This window comes from Branchiostoma lanceolatum, chromosome 4, assembly GCF_035083965.1.
Source record: "Branchiostoma lanceolatum isolate klBraLanc5 chromosome 4, klBraLanc5.hap2, whole genome shotgun sequence".
NCBI lineage: Eukaryota > Metazoa > Chordata > Leptocardii > Amphioxiformes > Branchiostomatidae > Branchiostoma > Branchiostoma lanceolatum.
In genome coordinates, this window is record NC_089725.1 from 16,328,780 (window position 1) to 16,345,103 (window position 16,324).

A 16,324-nucleotide genomic window follows, 5' to 3' on the forward strand; every position below is an offset into this window, starting at 1 on the left:
GGGTGAAAGGTTAGAGTTTACTGTGACGTCAGGATTTACACGTCGCCATGTTTTCGTCCGCTGAGGAGTCGAAGTACGAAGAAACTTTCCCTTTCTAGGTGTTAAAATCATTGTAGCAGAATACCCAATGAAAGGTATCCTTGAATATTTCCTTTAGCTACCTTGATATTTGGATGATATGCTTTCTTTGTCGCTTGTATGTCTTTTATCACACTGAGAAATTCAGCTGGCATTCCATTGCACTTGTTCACTTTTCGATAATTTTCGACAACATATTTTGGATATTATCGTGCATTTTCGTGTCGTTTTGGGATCATCCTGTTGGATATTGAAGTCATAGTCAAACTCTGGGATTTGTTAAGAAGGATAAGAAGAGAAGCTTGAAGAAGAGCTAAAGACGTGATTTGTTTATTATTCAGATTGTTTATATGTTGTGAAGAAGTAAGTGTAATGTGATTATATGTCCGATTCAGTCTTGTGGTTGGTGGGGTTAAGAGGAGGTTAGATACTGTTTAGCGCTGGATTTTCACAATGCCATAACTCCTGCTGTTTGTCCTTCAATCTGTCCGGTGAAGTTTATTCACACTGTATAATATAAACTCTTGCAGAGCCCTTATGGAAGGCACATCAACATAAGCTACAGACGTATAAGAAGGATCTTCCAGATTTCAGAGTAAATTGAAGTCCACATTTAGTCATGTCTTGGATATCGAACATTGCTGGCCGAGCTGAGGAACTTCTGAATAAGGTAGACCAGACGGCTGCTCAGGCCCTGCACACTGAGGGGGAGGGAGAGACGGCCAGCCAGCCTGCCCCAGGTGTACAGAGGAGTCACCATGTGGAGACGGCCAGGTATGAGAGGCCTGGGCCTCCTGAACCACCCCGGATGGAGACACAGGCTCTGCACACCTCAGCCAGCATGGTGAGCCTGTCCAGCCCACGGACAGCCAGCGGCATGCCCCGTGTCCCCAGCCTGGGAACAATCTCACAGGGATCCCCACAGAGGGCTTATGGGAGGAAGAAACCTAAGGACGAAGACGAGAAACTTTTTGAATTCCTCAATAGCCCAAACACCTTTCCAGCGGCAGAGAAGAAAAAGGATGTCACGAAGGCTGCTGAGCCCAGTTCTACTATTGGGAAGCACTCCAGGCAGTCGAGTGATTCCTCGTCAGTGTCAGCGTACACAGAGGGCAGTACATCATACAGCTCTATGGCAGTGGAGGCCAAGGGTAGGTATCTTCTGTTTTGTTTCTGGAAGTAAACATTCATGTTTTTTCAGCTGCTTATCACAAACTACAAGTACAACACAAACAGCAACTAACAAGGTGTTTCACTAAAAAAAGAACAATGCACAGTAAAATGAGATGGTTTCCAGCATATATTATGCCTGACCAATTACATTGCAACATTACACTTTTAACAGTAACAACCTCAATGCCCCAAATAGGCTGTGGGAAGATTTATTCCTTGTAGACAATGGTTAAACAGTGTTTGAAAGATTCAATGATGTTGACCTATTCAAATAACATTATAATTATGTTAAAAACACCTTTGCTCCATTAAAAAATGTAGTTGAAATTTGGAAAATTTATACAGAAAAAAATACATATCTAATCTATTGAGATTTGCATATAGTAGAAAAGCAATAATACTAACCTCTAAAATTCAATTATGCTATAACATAATCAGATTATAACAATGTATATATATCATTGTGATCATAAAAACAGTCTAACGCAACACAATCCTCTTCTGCCATCTGACCTTGCCGACACCATGGCCAACCATGTGGTTTTGTTGCAGAGAATGTGATGCCTACCCCCTCTGTGCAGCAGACTGGGAGTGGTAGGTGTGACATTCTTGCAGTCCTAGGTGACAAGGTTGCATGGTGGCAGGCTTCTACTTACATACTAATTTCTTGCTATCAGTCACAGCTTTTCATCAGAACTATCAATATATGCATCTGATCTCTACACTGCAGATTCTGCAGAGCAAAACGTCATGTTCTTGCGACTTATGTTAATATTATATAATAATGTCAACTCTGAAGAAAGCAAAGATTTTTTGTCAACTACATAATATAAAGAAATTTGTAGGGCAGAGTGTAGCTTCAAATGACTCAATGCTTGATTAACTTTAAACTAAAAATGTTCATGAAGATTTGTATTTATAATGTACATAGCAATGAAAGGATTTTATTTGATGGCCAAAAGTATCATCAAAAATGAATAACTCCTACAATCAACAAAATGCAAACACAAGATTAGCCATTATATAAATGAAATCAAATGAAAGGTACTGAACGTGGCAGCCAGTATACTGATGTGCGATTTCCATTCTATATTTTCCCAAGCTGTTGTCATGGCTCTGTGCTTAGTAAGGTATAACTTCGTATACTTCTAACTCAACCCTACTAAAATTACAAATGTTACTCAGCTTGATAATGTAAATGAAATTATTGTACATGTATTTGTAAGTTACTGGTATAGATATCATGATCATAACTAGTGAAAAAAATAGTCTAAGTGACTGTTCTACATGATTACAAAGTTTTGCTGGATTGCAAGAACATTGTGTGTGCAAAGAGGAGCAAATGAATAAATCATGTCTTATGTAAATACAGGGGAAATGTCCCAGACTGTGACAGACATCAGTGAGCCCCCATCCAGCGAACCGACAACAAATGGTAGTTCTGATGGCAGTGATGGTGTACCAACCAGCAGTGAGTCCAGCGATGACCAGCCTCTCAGACAACAGGTACATTGTAGCTATTTTATTACTCAATTGTGCCTTTTTTTCCAGCATATTATAGTTGATAGAAAAAAGTTGTTGTTAAGACATGGTAGCTTTTCAATGGTTTATTTTTCCTCTTGTTGAAACAAAATATGCCACTGGGATAGTCTTGTATAATTGCCAGTTAGAAATCTTGTTTCAGTTGGTGTGATTGAGATGTGTATGTCACACTGTACAGGTATCATCCTTGACACTGGAGAACAACCTGTTAAGGTCAGAGGTGGCCTCCCTGAACCAGGAGATGACCTCCCTCATACAGAGGTGCAAGACTGCTCAGGAAGGTGGGTGGTACTCTCTCTTCTACCTTCACAACTTACCTTATGACACGCTGAAAGGGTTAAGTAAAGTTAGTAAAAGGAAGAAAATTCCATGTCAAATTGAAGGTAGGTGAAGATGGTAGGATGGTTTCATTAGAAGTCTATCATAAAGCAAAAAAAGATAATGTTGGAAAAAGGGTTGTATTTTTACATTGAGGGGGCTAGCGTAGCAACATTACAGGTTGAGTTTTAAGATATGTTACTTCCACTGTACATTTCAGAGGTGACTCGAACCAAACAGAGACTGGACACCATGTCGTCAGGGGCTTCCCAGACAGACAGGATTATCCGTGAGTTGCGTTCGCGAGAGGAGGACCTGACGGAGGCCATCACCACCAAGGATGCCCAGCTGGCTGTACTGAAGGTTCGGCTGGACGAGGCTGACCAGGAACTCAAGGCCAAGAGGACCATGGTGGACGAGCTGCAGAGTGAGAAGGACAGGTGGGAGTAGCTCATGTAGCATGTATTTATTCTCTGACAACCCTTGTACATGTCTCATGTAGCAATATTTGGTTCAATGAAGTTATTACCTTTAAATTTGTTTTATCTAGCGTCAGCTATGTGATGTGAAATTAGATCTGCTTTGCATTATGTACAACTTGCACAATAAGAATGGGTCTTTCCCCACATTTTCAACTGTATGTAGGATCCTGAGGGACCACAGTGATTCGAGTGGGATCCACAGCCAGGCCCTGGACAGCCTGAGGGAGAAGCTACATGAGGCAGAGGCAGCCCTGAAGAGAGAACAGGAGTCTTACAAGATTGCTCAGGTCTTACAGCCTTGCCTGACCTCTTCTGTCGTGTTGCTGAGTCTTACCACATGACTCAGATCTTTGCAGCGGTGAAAGCAGATGTTTTACTATCTATATACTTAAAACTGTTTTAGGTGGTCAGGCAGACTTCTGTCTGATATACAATATGTAGCATGATATTGCTTATGTGATGTATTCCTGTCTAAGCTGAGTTTTGCTCAGTCTAGGATACCCTTACATTCCACAGATACTTTAAGGTACTAGGTTGACAACTTGTCTTTTCTTGTCCAGAATGAGGCCATGGAAAGACAACACAAGCTGGAAGGGGAGAGACACAGTATGGCCGAGTCTCTCACATCTGCACAGAAGCAGGTGCAGGATGACAAGAGTATCCTTCTTACAAAAAGTTAGATATTTGTGAGGTAACAGTTATAATGCTTAAACAGAAACTCAGTAAAGCAACCCACTGGAGTTCCTATGTCTGTAACTTGTACAGTAGTTCTGCAGTGTAGGGAATGTGATAGACAGCAGTGACAATGCTACAAAATACAGCCAACTCAAAATATTGAGTATGCTTTGTGTGAAAAGATATCATGTATGAGATGTGATTTTCCTGAGCCGTATACCTTGTAGAGAGGATAACAGATCTGACTGTACACATGGAGAAGGCTAAGGCCACAGCAGAGTCAGCCAGACAGGAGCTGTCAGATTACAAGCAGAAGGCAACACGGATTTTACAGGTTAGCGTTGTCCATGCAGCATATTTCTTCAGAAAGGACTGATTTATGTGAAAAAATGAATATATAGAGCAATCATTAATAATGTAGTGCTTTATTGATTGAAGCTAATAACAGTCTCTTGTTCTCAGTAGCTTGTACATTTTATTCTCTCAGCACATTAGAAATGATAAATCATTGCAACATTTGAAACCTTTTGTTCCTGCCACAGTCAAAGGAGAAGCTGATCAACAGTCTCCGTCAAGGCAGTGACGGGGATGCTGGGGCTGCAGGACTAGGGGCTAGTGTGGGGCTGGAGTTGGAGGAACTGAGACATGAGAGAGACTTACAAAGAGAAGATATTCAACACCTTAGTATGCAGCTGGACCAGGCCAGGTTGGAGCTACAGGTGAGGTGGTGCACACACATCATGCCGGTAGAAGTTTGCACATTCTGGCTTCTTCAAACCTGAGGATTGAGGAGCAGTGCGAAAGCAGCAGAAGAAAATGAAAGCCATAAGAGACTCTTCATAATATTTGATATTCACCTTTAGTTCTACTTATGTATAAAAGTTGATTTCTTTTTGGTAAATTACAGCTCATACCTGAGTATAGTCATTTACTGACTGTAAAATAATTATTAACCACCCAGGAACAAGAATCGCAGCTGCAGTCGGAGATTGACATGTCACGTGACCAAATCAGAGAACTTGAGGACCACCTGTCACAGGAGAAACAGCTGAGGGAAGATGCAGAGACAGAACTTGCCAGTCTGAAGCAGGTGAGCACTAGTGGACTAGCAGCTCTTCCATCTTTTTAGTAGCACCCTGTCCTGCAGTTTCTACCACATGTACATGTAGATAGTGAGTCCATTTACCAACTTACCAAGATTAGCGGAGTGTCAAGAGATTGATCATCTATTCCTGCCAGGTGATGTTGTATGATATGTTCAATGAAGAATTAGATGTAGCATAGGTTATTGATTTTGATACTCTATTGCCATCTGTTGAACCTTATTTCTGTGCTATCTCACACAGGAAATGCGTTACATCCAGGAGGAAATGGTGAAACAGAAGACAACTTTCCAAACCAGACTGAAGGTATGAAATTATCCTTATGATAGGGACTCCCTTCTCTTAAGTTTCATCCCTTTTTTAAAGTTTCATCTGAATGTTTTTATAATACATACATGTACTTTCAGTTATGGACAGTTAAACTTAATCTTTTTCTCAAATGAAATAGGACCGAGAAGAAGAGATCCAGAAGCTGAGGAACCAGATGACGACCAAGGCGATGAGCACTACCACCCAGAGTGAGCTGGAGGGGCGGCTGCACTCCCTGACAGAGAGCCTCATTCAGAAACAGACCATGCTGGAAGCCCTCAGCACTGAGAAGAACTCCCTGGTGCTGCAGCTGGAGAGGCTAGAGGTCAGTTGTCAGAGATCTACATTTTCCTTGAGCCAAAGAAATGTAGGGGAGTCAGGATTGTGTAGATGGCTAGAAGTTACCAGTGTCGACACAATGGAAAGTATGCATCTGTGAAAAGTAGTACACGTCATGCACTTGATACTGTTATGTGAGACAGCTTACAAGTATTCTAATCATATATACCATCTTCCCTGCAGCAACAGTACCGAGCAGCCCAGCCTCTAGCTGGCAAACATCCTGGCCACACTGTAGTGGGTGGGATGGAGGAGGAGGATGGTGAGAAGCATTCTGCATCTTTTTTGCCATTTTGAATTTTATTACAGAAAGGAAAAGGTGTAATACAGCAAATCTATGAGACGAAGTAATTCTTGTATAAATATGTTGTGGCTATCACATCTTATTCAAGTTACTGAAAGATAGCTTTAACAAGTAACAAATTACCTGAATCAATCATCTAAAGATAAAGACAGGTAACCCACCGTATTAATAGCAACTGTTAGCTGTAAGTGCTTCTGAGATACAATATTCCTGGAATTTTGTGCTTCTGCTTTGCTAATGTCAAATGGAAGAAGTGCCTTTTTAATTCTGTTTTGAATCGATTTTGCCCAAATTTAGGGCAAATAACTCATTGACAGACTCTTTGTTGTAGCCTCTGTTCGTCTTGCAGGTGCCAGAGTCCGTTCTGCCCCGTTCTTACACGTGGACCCGTCATCATCAGGCACAAGTCCCATCAACAGAGTGAAAAGGGCTGCCAACAGTATAGATAAATTCAGGTTAGGGCTTAACTCAGATCAATTTGCTTGAGTTGGGCTGATCATGACATGATGCTACACAATTTTCATCACTCGATTAAAAAACTATTGGTAAGTCTATCGCTCTATCCATTGCAAAATGTTGAACTACAAGGACAGCAGGATGTGTATATTGAAACTTAACAGAGAAAATGACAGATGTCATGACATCCAAATATAACCTTGTGGCTTTCTCTGCAGTATTCGTCTAGGAGTCTTCCTGAGAAGATACCCGACAGCAAGGCTCTTTGTCATCTTGTACATGGTGAGTTTTTATTTTTTCCCTCACAGTAAACAGTGTGCTATTCTTCATAGAAATAACAATAGTAACCATCAGATTATTTTCAATTCTATGTTCGAAAGTTAACCTCACAGCCAGGTAACATTTCATCAGTTAACAGCCTGTTGCCCCTGTTTCAGGTGTTGCTGCACCTTTGGGTGATGATCGTGCTGCTGACCTACACACCTGAGATCCACACAGGTGACCAGTTCCACTCAGACTTAAAGCAGCCTCACCCTGACCAGCCGTGAAAACACCAGTCTGCTACCTTGTATTTTAGGTATACACATATCTACAACAAGCTGGACTTCATATAAAGTACTCACATATAACAGTAGTTCTGGAGACAGCATGGGCTCATAGTAACTGAAGACAAGGCTGGAAAACATAGCAACTCTGAAACAACAACTATTGTGCATCTAAAAAAAATGTGTATTGATGTAACACTAATTTGTTCAGGAGTTTTCTTCTTGCTCTTGGCCCATGATAGAGTAAAGTAGTGAGCAAAATAACCGAAAATGAGCTGGTTGTATATTGCAAAAGGGTTCACTCATGTAACAAGTGCTTGGTAGTATTAAGTTAGACACAGGTGGAAAATACATGTATTATCACCCATATTATGTGCTGTCATTATCAGAGCACTGTTTTCTTTGTAGCTAGGAAGACAAGTGTTGGTACATTTAGTCTACACAGGCCTACATCTGGCCGTGAAGTGCTTTCCCAACCCAAGCTCTGTTGTTCATACATGTAGAGAGTACCTTGTAGAGATCAATAGAACACATGTATGTTGAGGGATAGACCGAGGACTGATGTGGAGTTGTGTGAAAAGAAATACTCACAAAAACATGGTTGATAAATGGAAAAATACAATGAGACAAATAATGTTCATTGTTATAATCAATGTGGAAAAGATATGCACCAACATTTCCACTTCTCCCACTACAATCCCCGGTGGTCCACCTGACTACTGTTGTAGGTAGATAACCATTACTTTTTTCTTTTTTAAGTCTTCAAAAATTTGGTCTTTTATTTGAATTCCTGTCAAATTCAATTCATGTATATCATTATCAAATAGCTGATTACAGTATTTACATGTGTCAGTGGCTCACTCTTTCAGCTGGTATATTTGTTGGCCTTGTCCAATGCTGTATAATCATGTGTTTTATGCTTTGAGGTATGTACTACAGTACTCATGTTGATAAACTTGAAGCTAGTAGGGCTTGAGGGTAGCAGAGAAAATTCTTTATCATGTCCGGACTGTATCATGTAAATTGTACATGTATATACTTTATAGTTCATACTCCTTGTAAATACCTGGAAATTGATTAATCAGATATCTGTCTTAAGGAAGCATATATAGTTCTCTCCATACAACAAGCAAGTCATATAGCAACATTCTGTTATGTATTTAAGCATTGCTCTCATGAGGTGCATAGTTTCACTATTGCAAGGGCTGCAGCAACAGCATACTTATTTACTACCCTGGAAACACATGAACATGAAACAGCAGTGGCACCACTGTTGATATTATATATCTTAATATGTAATACGTGTACATATTTACCTCTGTGCAAGAGGTTTCTAGTTATGCTGCTTAGCTATAACCATTTATATGTACGTTGCAATCTTGAAATAAAGTGTTTATGTCAAAGAATGTAGAGAACATTTTATATGCATTGGGCTATGTTGATTTGGATATACATATGTTTAAATGGATGACATCCCGCACACAGCTGCAAGATGAGAAAATGTATGCTGTAAGTTGCAAAACTATATTTACGAAAACAGATACTACTGTCATAGAATGCCAAAGTCAATTCTTAAGTCAAAGAAGAAGATATGAATTGACTAAAAGTGAAGATTTCATTATTCAGTATATTTCTATCCTTCCTGACCACCAAGATTTCTTAATGAAGGCAACTTTTTTTATTCGCACTTTTGCTTCAGTTTTGGGGTTCCCAGAGGATGTCATCCATGTAATCAAATCAACGTGGCCTGGAATTACATGGAAATCAGGATGTTTTGCTAGCAATGTTACTGTCCTGATAGTTCCACCAGGCCCAAGATTCCCCCAGTCTTTAATGTCCTGCTGACCTTAGATAAAACCTGGTCATGTTGAGTATAGAGACTGTCATCTTGAGACACAAAAATCAGCCTGTCATCTTGAGACGCAGAAATTAGCCTATCATAATAAATATCTAAATTAGATCAAATCATGATACAACAACAGTGAATTTTTATTGGAGATAATGGGAAGAATCTAGTAGTATGTATGTTTCTTGAAGTGGTTTGCATATGAACCAAGAATATCAGATGTGGCAAGAATGTCAATGAAATGGGAAAAATAAAATTTTGAACTTTCCAAACGAAACTGCTATAATTTTTCAACAAAAAGAACATTTTAAAGAATTTCAAAATATAGTCAGGAATGGGCAGTTAGTTTTCTTACAAAATTTAAGCTTGCTGCAAGCCCTGAGACAAATAAAAGACTAGCATCAATCAAAGGGAATATCAAAAAATGGTGACAACTAAAAACAACTTCAATAGCTAATACAGCATGATTTTAAGTGAAAGGTGATTGATGTTTCACCTGTCATTACTTACTAACTTGTAGGAGCAATATCATCATGAGAAAATTCAGGAAGCAAACAGATTCAAGAAGTCATTGAACAAAAAAAAATGATAGGACGACGACACATTTTGTATCTATTAGTGTGTACATTAAGACCTCCATAATCCAAACACAGTTTGTAACTTAACATCAATAATCCTGTATCATGACAGATTCTCTTTCTGTACAATGTCTTTACAATATATCTCAGGTTACATCTATTACAGTTTATACATAAAGTTCAATACACTTTTTAGTTAACTACTTGTCTACACTTTTAAGTTGTGGTATAACGAGATAGTTCTCGATCATATCAACAGTCATGGTTTGTAGAATGCAGGGTATTGAATACAGTGGACAACATTACATTACAAACAAGACAACAATACAATTTCCTACAAGTACAAGCATAAAAAGGATCAATGTTTGTTTCTAACTATTCCTCCTAATTCATTTGTTTCATACTACAGCTAACAGTTACTGTGCTTTGCTTGAGATTGTCTCTCTAGAGAAGCGGGTATTACACTCCACAGCCAGCTTTCTCATTCTCTGGGCTTTACATCTAGTGTTACAATTACCATTACACACTACACAGAAATTCTACATTTCAAACATTTTCCATTTAGATAGTAGCTGATGTTGCATCGAAATTGTTTTTCAGAAAAGCCTGACAAAACAAAAAGTGAAAATGTGGGGTAACCTGAGCATAAAATCACATCTACAAGACTCAATTCGAAATCAACAAAACCAAAATGCAGTTACAACGTTTGCTTCAGGGCTGTAGAATTACTGATGTTAGTTCAGCTTAATGAAGCTTACAAAAACAATGGTGGCCAATTTTTCATCACATTATCCTCACGAAATGAACATGAAATGTACAAAAGTGAAAATCTTTCCCAATACTTCAATTCTACACTGACCATAAAGTAAGACAGATGGCCATATAAATAGGGAGTTCTGAAGATACAAAAGTATTTTTTAACTGATTAAAACAATTCCACACAAAATTTCAAAGTAAGGTCAATCTGCAAGATTTCAAAATCTATGTGTGCTGGCCTTTAATATCATCACTTTACACTTCATAATTACCTGTCAGAATCTAATTGATCATCCTTACGTCAGCAAATTTAATCCCATCTTGCTAAAGTGGAAAGGTCAACTACAAACCACTCTGTCACAAAAGTACATGTCTGTGTATTTCAATGGAGTATAATGGACAATGTCTGTTTGCTCTTTGCAGGACAAAAAAGTACATGTAATGCATGATAATGTTAGAAAACACAAGACTGACTGATGGTATATCATACTGGTACATATAGTATATATTGCTAGCAGATGCCTCTATGGGCAGTATGACATCTGTGTATATGGAAGTGTTTATCGTAGATCCTCCATCTCTCCTGAGATAGTTCTCTTGATCCTCAGTAGCATTGTTGTCAGCCATTGGTCCAGCCGACTAATGGAGTCATAGTCCTTAACCTACAAGAGGTGCACACATGAGAAGGTTATTTTCTTCTCTTCAAAGTACTTGACAAATATGTGGCACGTCATCAGGGCTGTCTCCAGCTTTAAATTCTTTTCTGTCCCACTCGTTTGGAAGCCCATGTTGTTAACTTTCATGTGTCATTTTATGTTTAGAAAATACATTTTCATCAATGTCATGTCATGAAGCTTAACGTTTGTCTGTCACAACCAGCAAATTTCTGTCCTGGAGACAGCCTAACAATATGAAGTGCATGCTAAAAGTGCTAGCATCAATGGTACTGAAGTTGCCCAGTGATTTAGTGTTCACTTCCCTGTTAAGATTCATAATGATAAGGTGGAAGCTGTACTCACAGCATCTGTGTACATGTCTGCATTCTGCTCCTCCAGAGCTGTCATCAAAGTCTACAAGAACAAAATAGAGAGTACAGAATTAAACCGTAACAGTCATGTTAACTTTATGCTGATAAATGCTAAAGATAACTCTTGTATATGCAAATAGATACACATTATCTGCACAAAATGAAGAATGTCTAGCAAAAGGACTGTCCTACCTTAAGAAGTTTACATTCCCGAGTATCTGAGAAAGCTGCAAACATCTCTTCATACTTCTGTACAGCTTGCTGAAATAAAATTATCAGAGAAGTCAAACCTGGAAATCCACTGTGACAGTAGTCACACAGTGCCTTACAAGTATATAGAACTATGGGAATTTCTTTCTTACAGTCATACATTCTCAAATACATTCTGAAACATAAATAATCTTGAGTATCACTCATAATGAGTGATACCCAAGATTAGGTTTCACAATGTATTCAAGTGTGACTGATGAACTTTAGAAGAAAATCACCCAACCACAATCAGCTAAGTTAGGAAAAGTCCATACCTGAGCATTAAGCAGGTCCACACACAGGTGACAGAGAGCTGCCTTGAAGAAGTACTCCTTAGCACTGTACTTGAGAAGGCTGTTGTCCATGGCTGTAACAGCAACCTTTAAAGAAAGGACAATTTGTGGAAATTATCATGGGCAGTGTGTGAAACATGTGGGATGAGAGCCATAATCTTGCAAGTAATTTTTTTGTTTCAAAATGTATTAAAACATAATTATCTGCTTTATCTTTCAATGTTTACCAAATCCTCAAGTACTGTTGAACTGTAAGAGGTTAACATGCTTATACCTCTGCATACATACAAAAAGAATAAATGAAGCTTGAAGTTTAGTACACTGAGGGTAACACATTAGACAACACTCCTACCACAGCTTACTGCATAACATACCTGTTCATAGATCTCTATGGCTTTGGGATATTGCTCAAGTTGGGCTGCATACTGGGCCACCTTCAACAAACACTTGTTTGCAGAGCTAAAAGACAAAATATATTTACAATATTGTCATCATCTGCCTTTGTTTTTTCTTTCACTGTAACAATAACAGCATGTTTGTACTTCAATCAACATACTTCAAATTGGCCTAATAATATCTATGTTAACACCCTCTACACCCTTTAACAGACAAACAGGGTTCATCATCTGACATCTGACAGTATCCTTCTCCTTTTTGAAGCACAACTTTATTATGCTTTGTGTGGGTCACAGCTCACTAATACTGATATCTAAACAAGAATAAAATGTCTTTACTCCAGATTTACATTTGTACATGCGTACCAACAAAATGTGTAGTACATGTATATCAATATTCAGTAACAGTGAATTGAAATAATACAACGAATCAAGGCTGAAAATTACTCATCAATGAACATGAAAAAAGCACTGGGGTTTAAGTAATGGAGTCATATAGTACCTATATGTAGTCAGAGTGTATATCCTTTGCTTTCTCATTACTTGTCTGCATATAAAGACTGCCACGAAGTGCCATTTCTATTTGACACCTCAGCAATCTACTACTACTAGAGTGTATTTCAACATGTGACAGTTACAATCACAACTATTGGGAGTATTGCATGAAATATGTCTCCAACCTGTGATGTGGGATTGGTGACTCTATGCAAGGAGGTTATGCTCTATGACATCTGTTCACAAAGTGCTCATGAATGAAATATTTTCTGGTATGACAATACCAGTGGTTTAATAGTTACAGCCTTCATTACAGGTTGAATATGGATGGTGGAGGAGAAATGGAAGGGTTGCTGACGAAAACATTTTCATTACCTTCGTCTTCGGAAGCCATTGAACAGCAGATGAAACAACACAATAAACAGTTCTACTCACTACAGAATACCAGTAGCAAGAACAGATGGCACAGGCAGCCATGTATGAAATGTGATGTTATGGCATGAACAGAGGTGACAGAAACAGATGTGTTGTCAGCTATCAATGACCACTTTGGTGTTATATACAATGTATTACATAGTTTATGTAAACTTTCACGCTCTTCTTGTCAGGAAATACTTGAAAGGCAAAAAGAGGGTAAATGGGGCAACAAAGGAAAGGAAAGGTCATGTGCTGCATCCACAAAAAATATCAACCTGCATGTGCGTGTATGAATTTCAACAGATTCATTCAAAGTAGGTAGTGTATGAGTCTCAATGAGCTTCATCCTTCCCATGCAAAAGATTTATGCATTGATCCAGTAAACAATTTATAAAAATCAAACCACAACTTGGGTGACACAAAATTTAACCAAAACTAAATGTCGGGCATACACTTAGCAAGAGTGCTATTACTCAACTCTATACAAAAAGTATAATGAGATTATCTTTTATCTGAATGAGAGTTTTGGGTCAGCAAGGATCACATAGAGTATTCACCTACATGTATGGTGTTGTCCTGGTTCTAATTCTATTCAGTTATCATCAATTCAAAGACACATGAAGCTAGGATGTGCCTCTTACCTCATGTGCTTCTTATACACTCATCTACCATGCCAACTATCTAATGAATTTGAAAACACTACTTTTCCAGAAATCCTACATGTAAATGAAACAGTGCCATCCATGCATGATTTCTTTCATCTTCACTCCAGTGAGACCATGTCACTATTTACATTTGCATGAATCAGGCTTTGTGGGACTTATTCATCAGCTTGGTTATGATAAAATGCATAGCGTCTGTACAAAGGTCAAAATATTTGTGGCCCACCTTGATGATTCTTCTCCCTTGTAGTAGTCGGCAGCCTGTTCATAGTTGGAGATTGCCTGGAATAAAGAAGACAAATTGTTAACAGTACTGAAACTACAAAATCAATCAACAGGTATTGATACACCACCACAGAACCTCTTTCAATTTCCAATGATTATGGCTACCAATGTCATTAGCATTTCACAGATCTGTCAGAATCACTGTCTGTTTAGGATACAAAGTATGATGGAGTGTACATCACAACGGATACTAAACAAATAAAACCATTATATCAGCCAATACTGGATGCTATACAATAATAACAGGGAACAGATCATTCCAAAACCTTTATACCAAGTTCATTAGCAATGCAAATTATGCAATTAATGGCACAAACCTTGTCAATATCCACAATCTCTGTCTCATAAATCTCAGCTATGGATATGTGGTGCTTGGCAGCAATGGTAAATCGACCCTGGAGATGAAAACAGTGATTAAGTAACATATAAGAGTTACCCAAAATTTCAGACTAAACGTTATTATTGAAAATACCCACCGGGTATAAAATACTGCATGTGACTGCAATTTATATAAGAAAGGTCCACAAAGGCTAGCTTGCAATTTCAGGGAACAGAAGTAGTCTTTTCAACCAGCTGGCACTAACACTTTACTCACCATGTCGGTAAATATTTCAACAGCTCTGGAAATGCAGTTGACAGCCTCTGTAAATGTAATACAAAATGAAGGAAATGAGGTTAACTATAAGATCTACAACATGGCATGTTAAATCATTTACCTTTAGTTGAACATCTCCTTACCAAATGGGTGTGGAAGACATGTTGTTAGACTTACAATGTAACATTTTCCATACCTTGAGGATCGGCCTTCTTGAAGCAGTTCCCTGCATCCACAAAACATGTGGCAGCCTCGTGCTTGCTGTTCAGCTGGCTCTGAAGTTTGGCTGCCTCACAGAAGGCATTGCCAGCAGCTAACATTTGGAAATAAATATGATTGTTGAACTGGTTGCATTCATACGAAACTGCTGTTTTTATGGGTGAATTTCAATTACATGATATAACTTAATATCAACATATAATGAATATCATATCAATTTCCAAATGTGCAACTAAACTCTAGTTGATATCATCTCAGTATAGTAATAGTACTTGCATATTGTTTCTACCATTTGCATAAAGAATCAGTTGACACCGCCATAAATTCATTCAAACTGCAAATGCTTGTCACATGCGATCAAATCCTCTATCTATACTCAAAGCTGGTGTGTTACGCCTGATGGCGGTTATACCGGCTATATAGATACAGATACAGATACAGATAGACTTAGACGTAAGTAAATAGGATTTTGTCTGATGAGTCATCACCTATTTACAAACAAAACAGCCTTCTTGGCCTGACATAATGTATCTACTACATACAGGTACCTGGCATTCCGGAAATCTAATAAAGTAGGTCAATCAGAAAGGCGTCCTTTCCCTCTGTATACATCAAATCATGTTTCTTTAATCTTTTTTTTAATGACAGATTTATTGAAGGAAACGTTGATATGAATTATGAACCTCACCACTCCATTTCTTGGCCATTTTGAACATGTTGGCAGCCCGCACGTACATGTCAGCCGCGTCCTCCAGCTTGGATGAGCCACTATATAAGACAAAGGACACACATTAGCAGCAGCAAAACGTCTAAAGCCTAGCTGTAGAAATCAAGGCAAATACACAACAGAGAAGGTACGGTGATCACGCCCCTCTATGCACCATAGCATCGATCCCAACTCACCCTCCAAACAGGGAGCCGAAAAATCCCTGGGACGACTTCACTCTCTTCTCCGCCTGGATCATCAGCTGTTGGGCTTCTTCCTCTTTTGCTGCCATTTTATTAGTCCCAAAGGTTTACCAACACGTACAGAAGTGTGAGATTTGATAGGGAGTAGAGTAGGAGATAGAAAATCTCTGATTTCTGCGGTGATATTCTCAGTACGCACACGTCAGGTCGTCCGCCATGAAAGTTCAGCTAATCACCTGACCTGAGTACATGACGTCATGTTCCAACCAGCATG

At 38.8% G+C, this 16,324-nt stretch overlaps 2 protein-coding genes across 5 annotated transcripts; one reads left to right on the top strand and one right to left on the bottom strand.

Moving 5' to 3' along the window:
• Nucleotides 1-7: 7 nt before the first annotated feature.
• LOC136432906 (golgin subfamily A member 5-like) lies at nt 8-8,730 on the top strand. 4 transcript variants are annotated; one of them, XM_066424541.1, is made up of 17 exons: nt 8-134; nt 609-1,229; nt 1,804-1,845; nt 2,624-2,757; nt 2,972-3,074; nt 3,332-3,551; nt 3,757-3,880; nt 4,154-4,250; nt 4,496-4,602; nt 4,811-4,987; nt 5,230-5,358; nt 5,615-5,677; nt 5,820-6,005; nt 6,203-6,281; nt 6,655-6,778; nt 6,998-7,061; nt 7,217-8,730. In XM_066424541.1, the coding sequence occupies exons 2-17, from the start codon at nt 698-700 to the stop codon at nt 7,325-7,327; spliced, it is 2,292 nt and encodes a 763-aa protein (XP_066280638.1). In that variant the 5' UTR covers nt 8-134; nt 609-697; the 3' UTR covers nt 7,328-8,730. The 4 variants fall into 4 exon arrangements, with proteins under 4 accessions (XP_066280638.1, XP_066280640.1, XP_066280641.1 ...); XM_066424543.1 differs by having other exon boundaries at nt 9-134; nt 6,673-6,778; XM_066424542.1 differs by having other exon boundaries at nt 22-73.
• A 559-nt stretch (nt 8,731-9,289) lies between these two features.
• LOC136432909 (alpha-soluble NSF attachment protein-like) lies at nt 9,290-16,295 on the bottom strand. Its single transcript, XM_066424548.1, has 11 exons — nt 16,045-16,295; nt 15,830-15,909; nt 15,119-15,235; nt 14,923-14,969; nt 14,645-14,722; nt 14,269-14,324; nt 12,448-12,532; nt 12,056-12,160; nt 11,724-11,792; nt 11,524-11,574; nt 9,290-11,166 (listed from the first exon to the last, which is right to left on the bottom strand). The coding sequence occupies exons 1-11, from the start codon at nt 16,137-16,139 to the stop codon at nt 11,065-11,067; spliced, it is 885 nt and encodes a 294-aa protein (XP_066280645.1). The 5' UTR covers nt 16,140-16,295; the 3' UTR covers nt 9,290-11,064.
• Nucleotides 16,296-16,324: the final 29 nt, after the last annotated feature.

Bases quoted from the DNA above. Each gene is read 5' to 3' on its own strand.
- LOC136432906 (XM_066424541.1), top strand. From the start codon at position 698: ATGTCTTGGATATCGAACATTGCTGGCCGAGCTGAGGAACTTCTGAAT. The intron at 3,075-3,331 runs GTGGGTGGTACT...TGTACATTTCAG, and splicing joins GTGCAAGACTGCTCAGGAAG to AGGTGACTCGAACCAAACAG. The intron at 6,282-6,654 runs GTGAGAAGCATT...TCTTTGTTGTAG, and splicing joins TGGGATGGAGGAGGAGGATG to CCTCTGTTCGTCTTGCAGGT.
- LOC136432909 (XM_066424548.1), bottom strand. From the start codon at position 16,139: ATGGCAGCAAAAGAGGAAGAAGCCCAACAGCTGATGATCCAGGCGGAG. The intron at 12,161-12,447 runs GTATGTTATGCA...CTTTCTTTAAAG, and splicing joins CCATAGAGATCTATGAACAG to GTTGCTGTTACAGCCATGGA. The intron at 11,793-12,055 runs GTATGGACTTTT...ATTTTATTTCAG, and splicing joins TGGACCTGCTTAATGCTCAG to CAAGCTGTACAGAAGTATGA.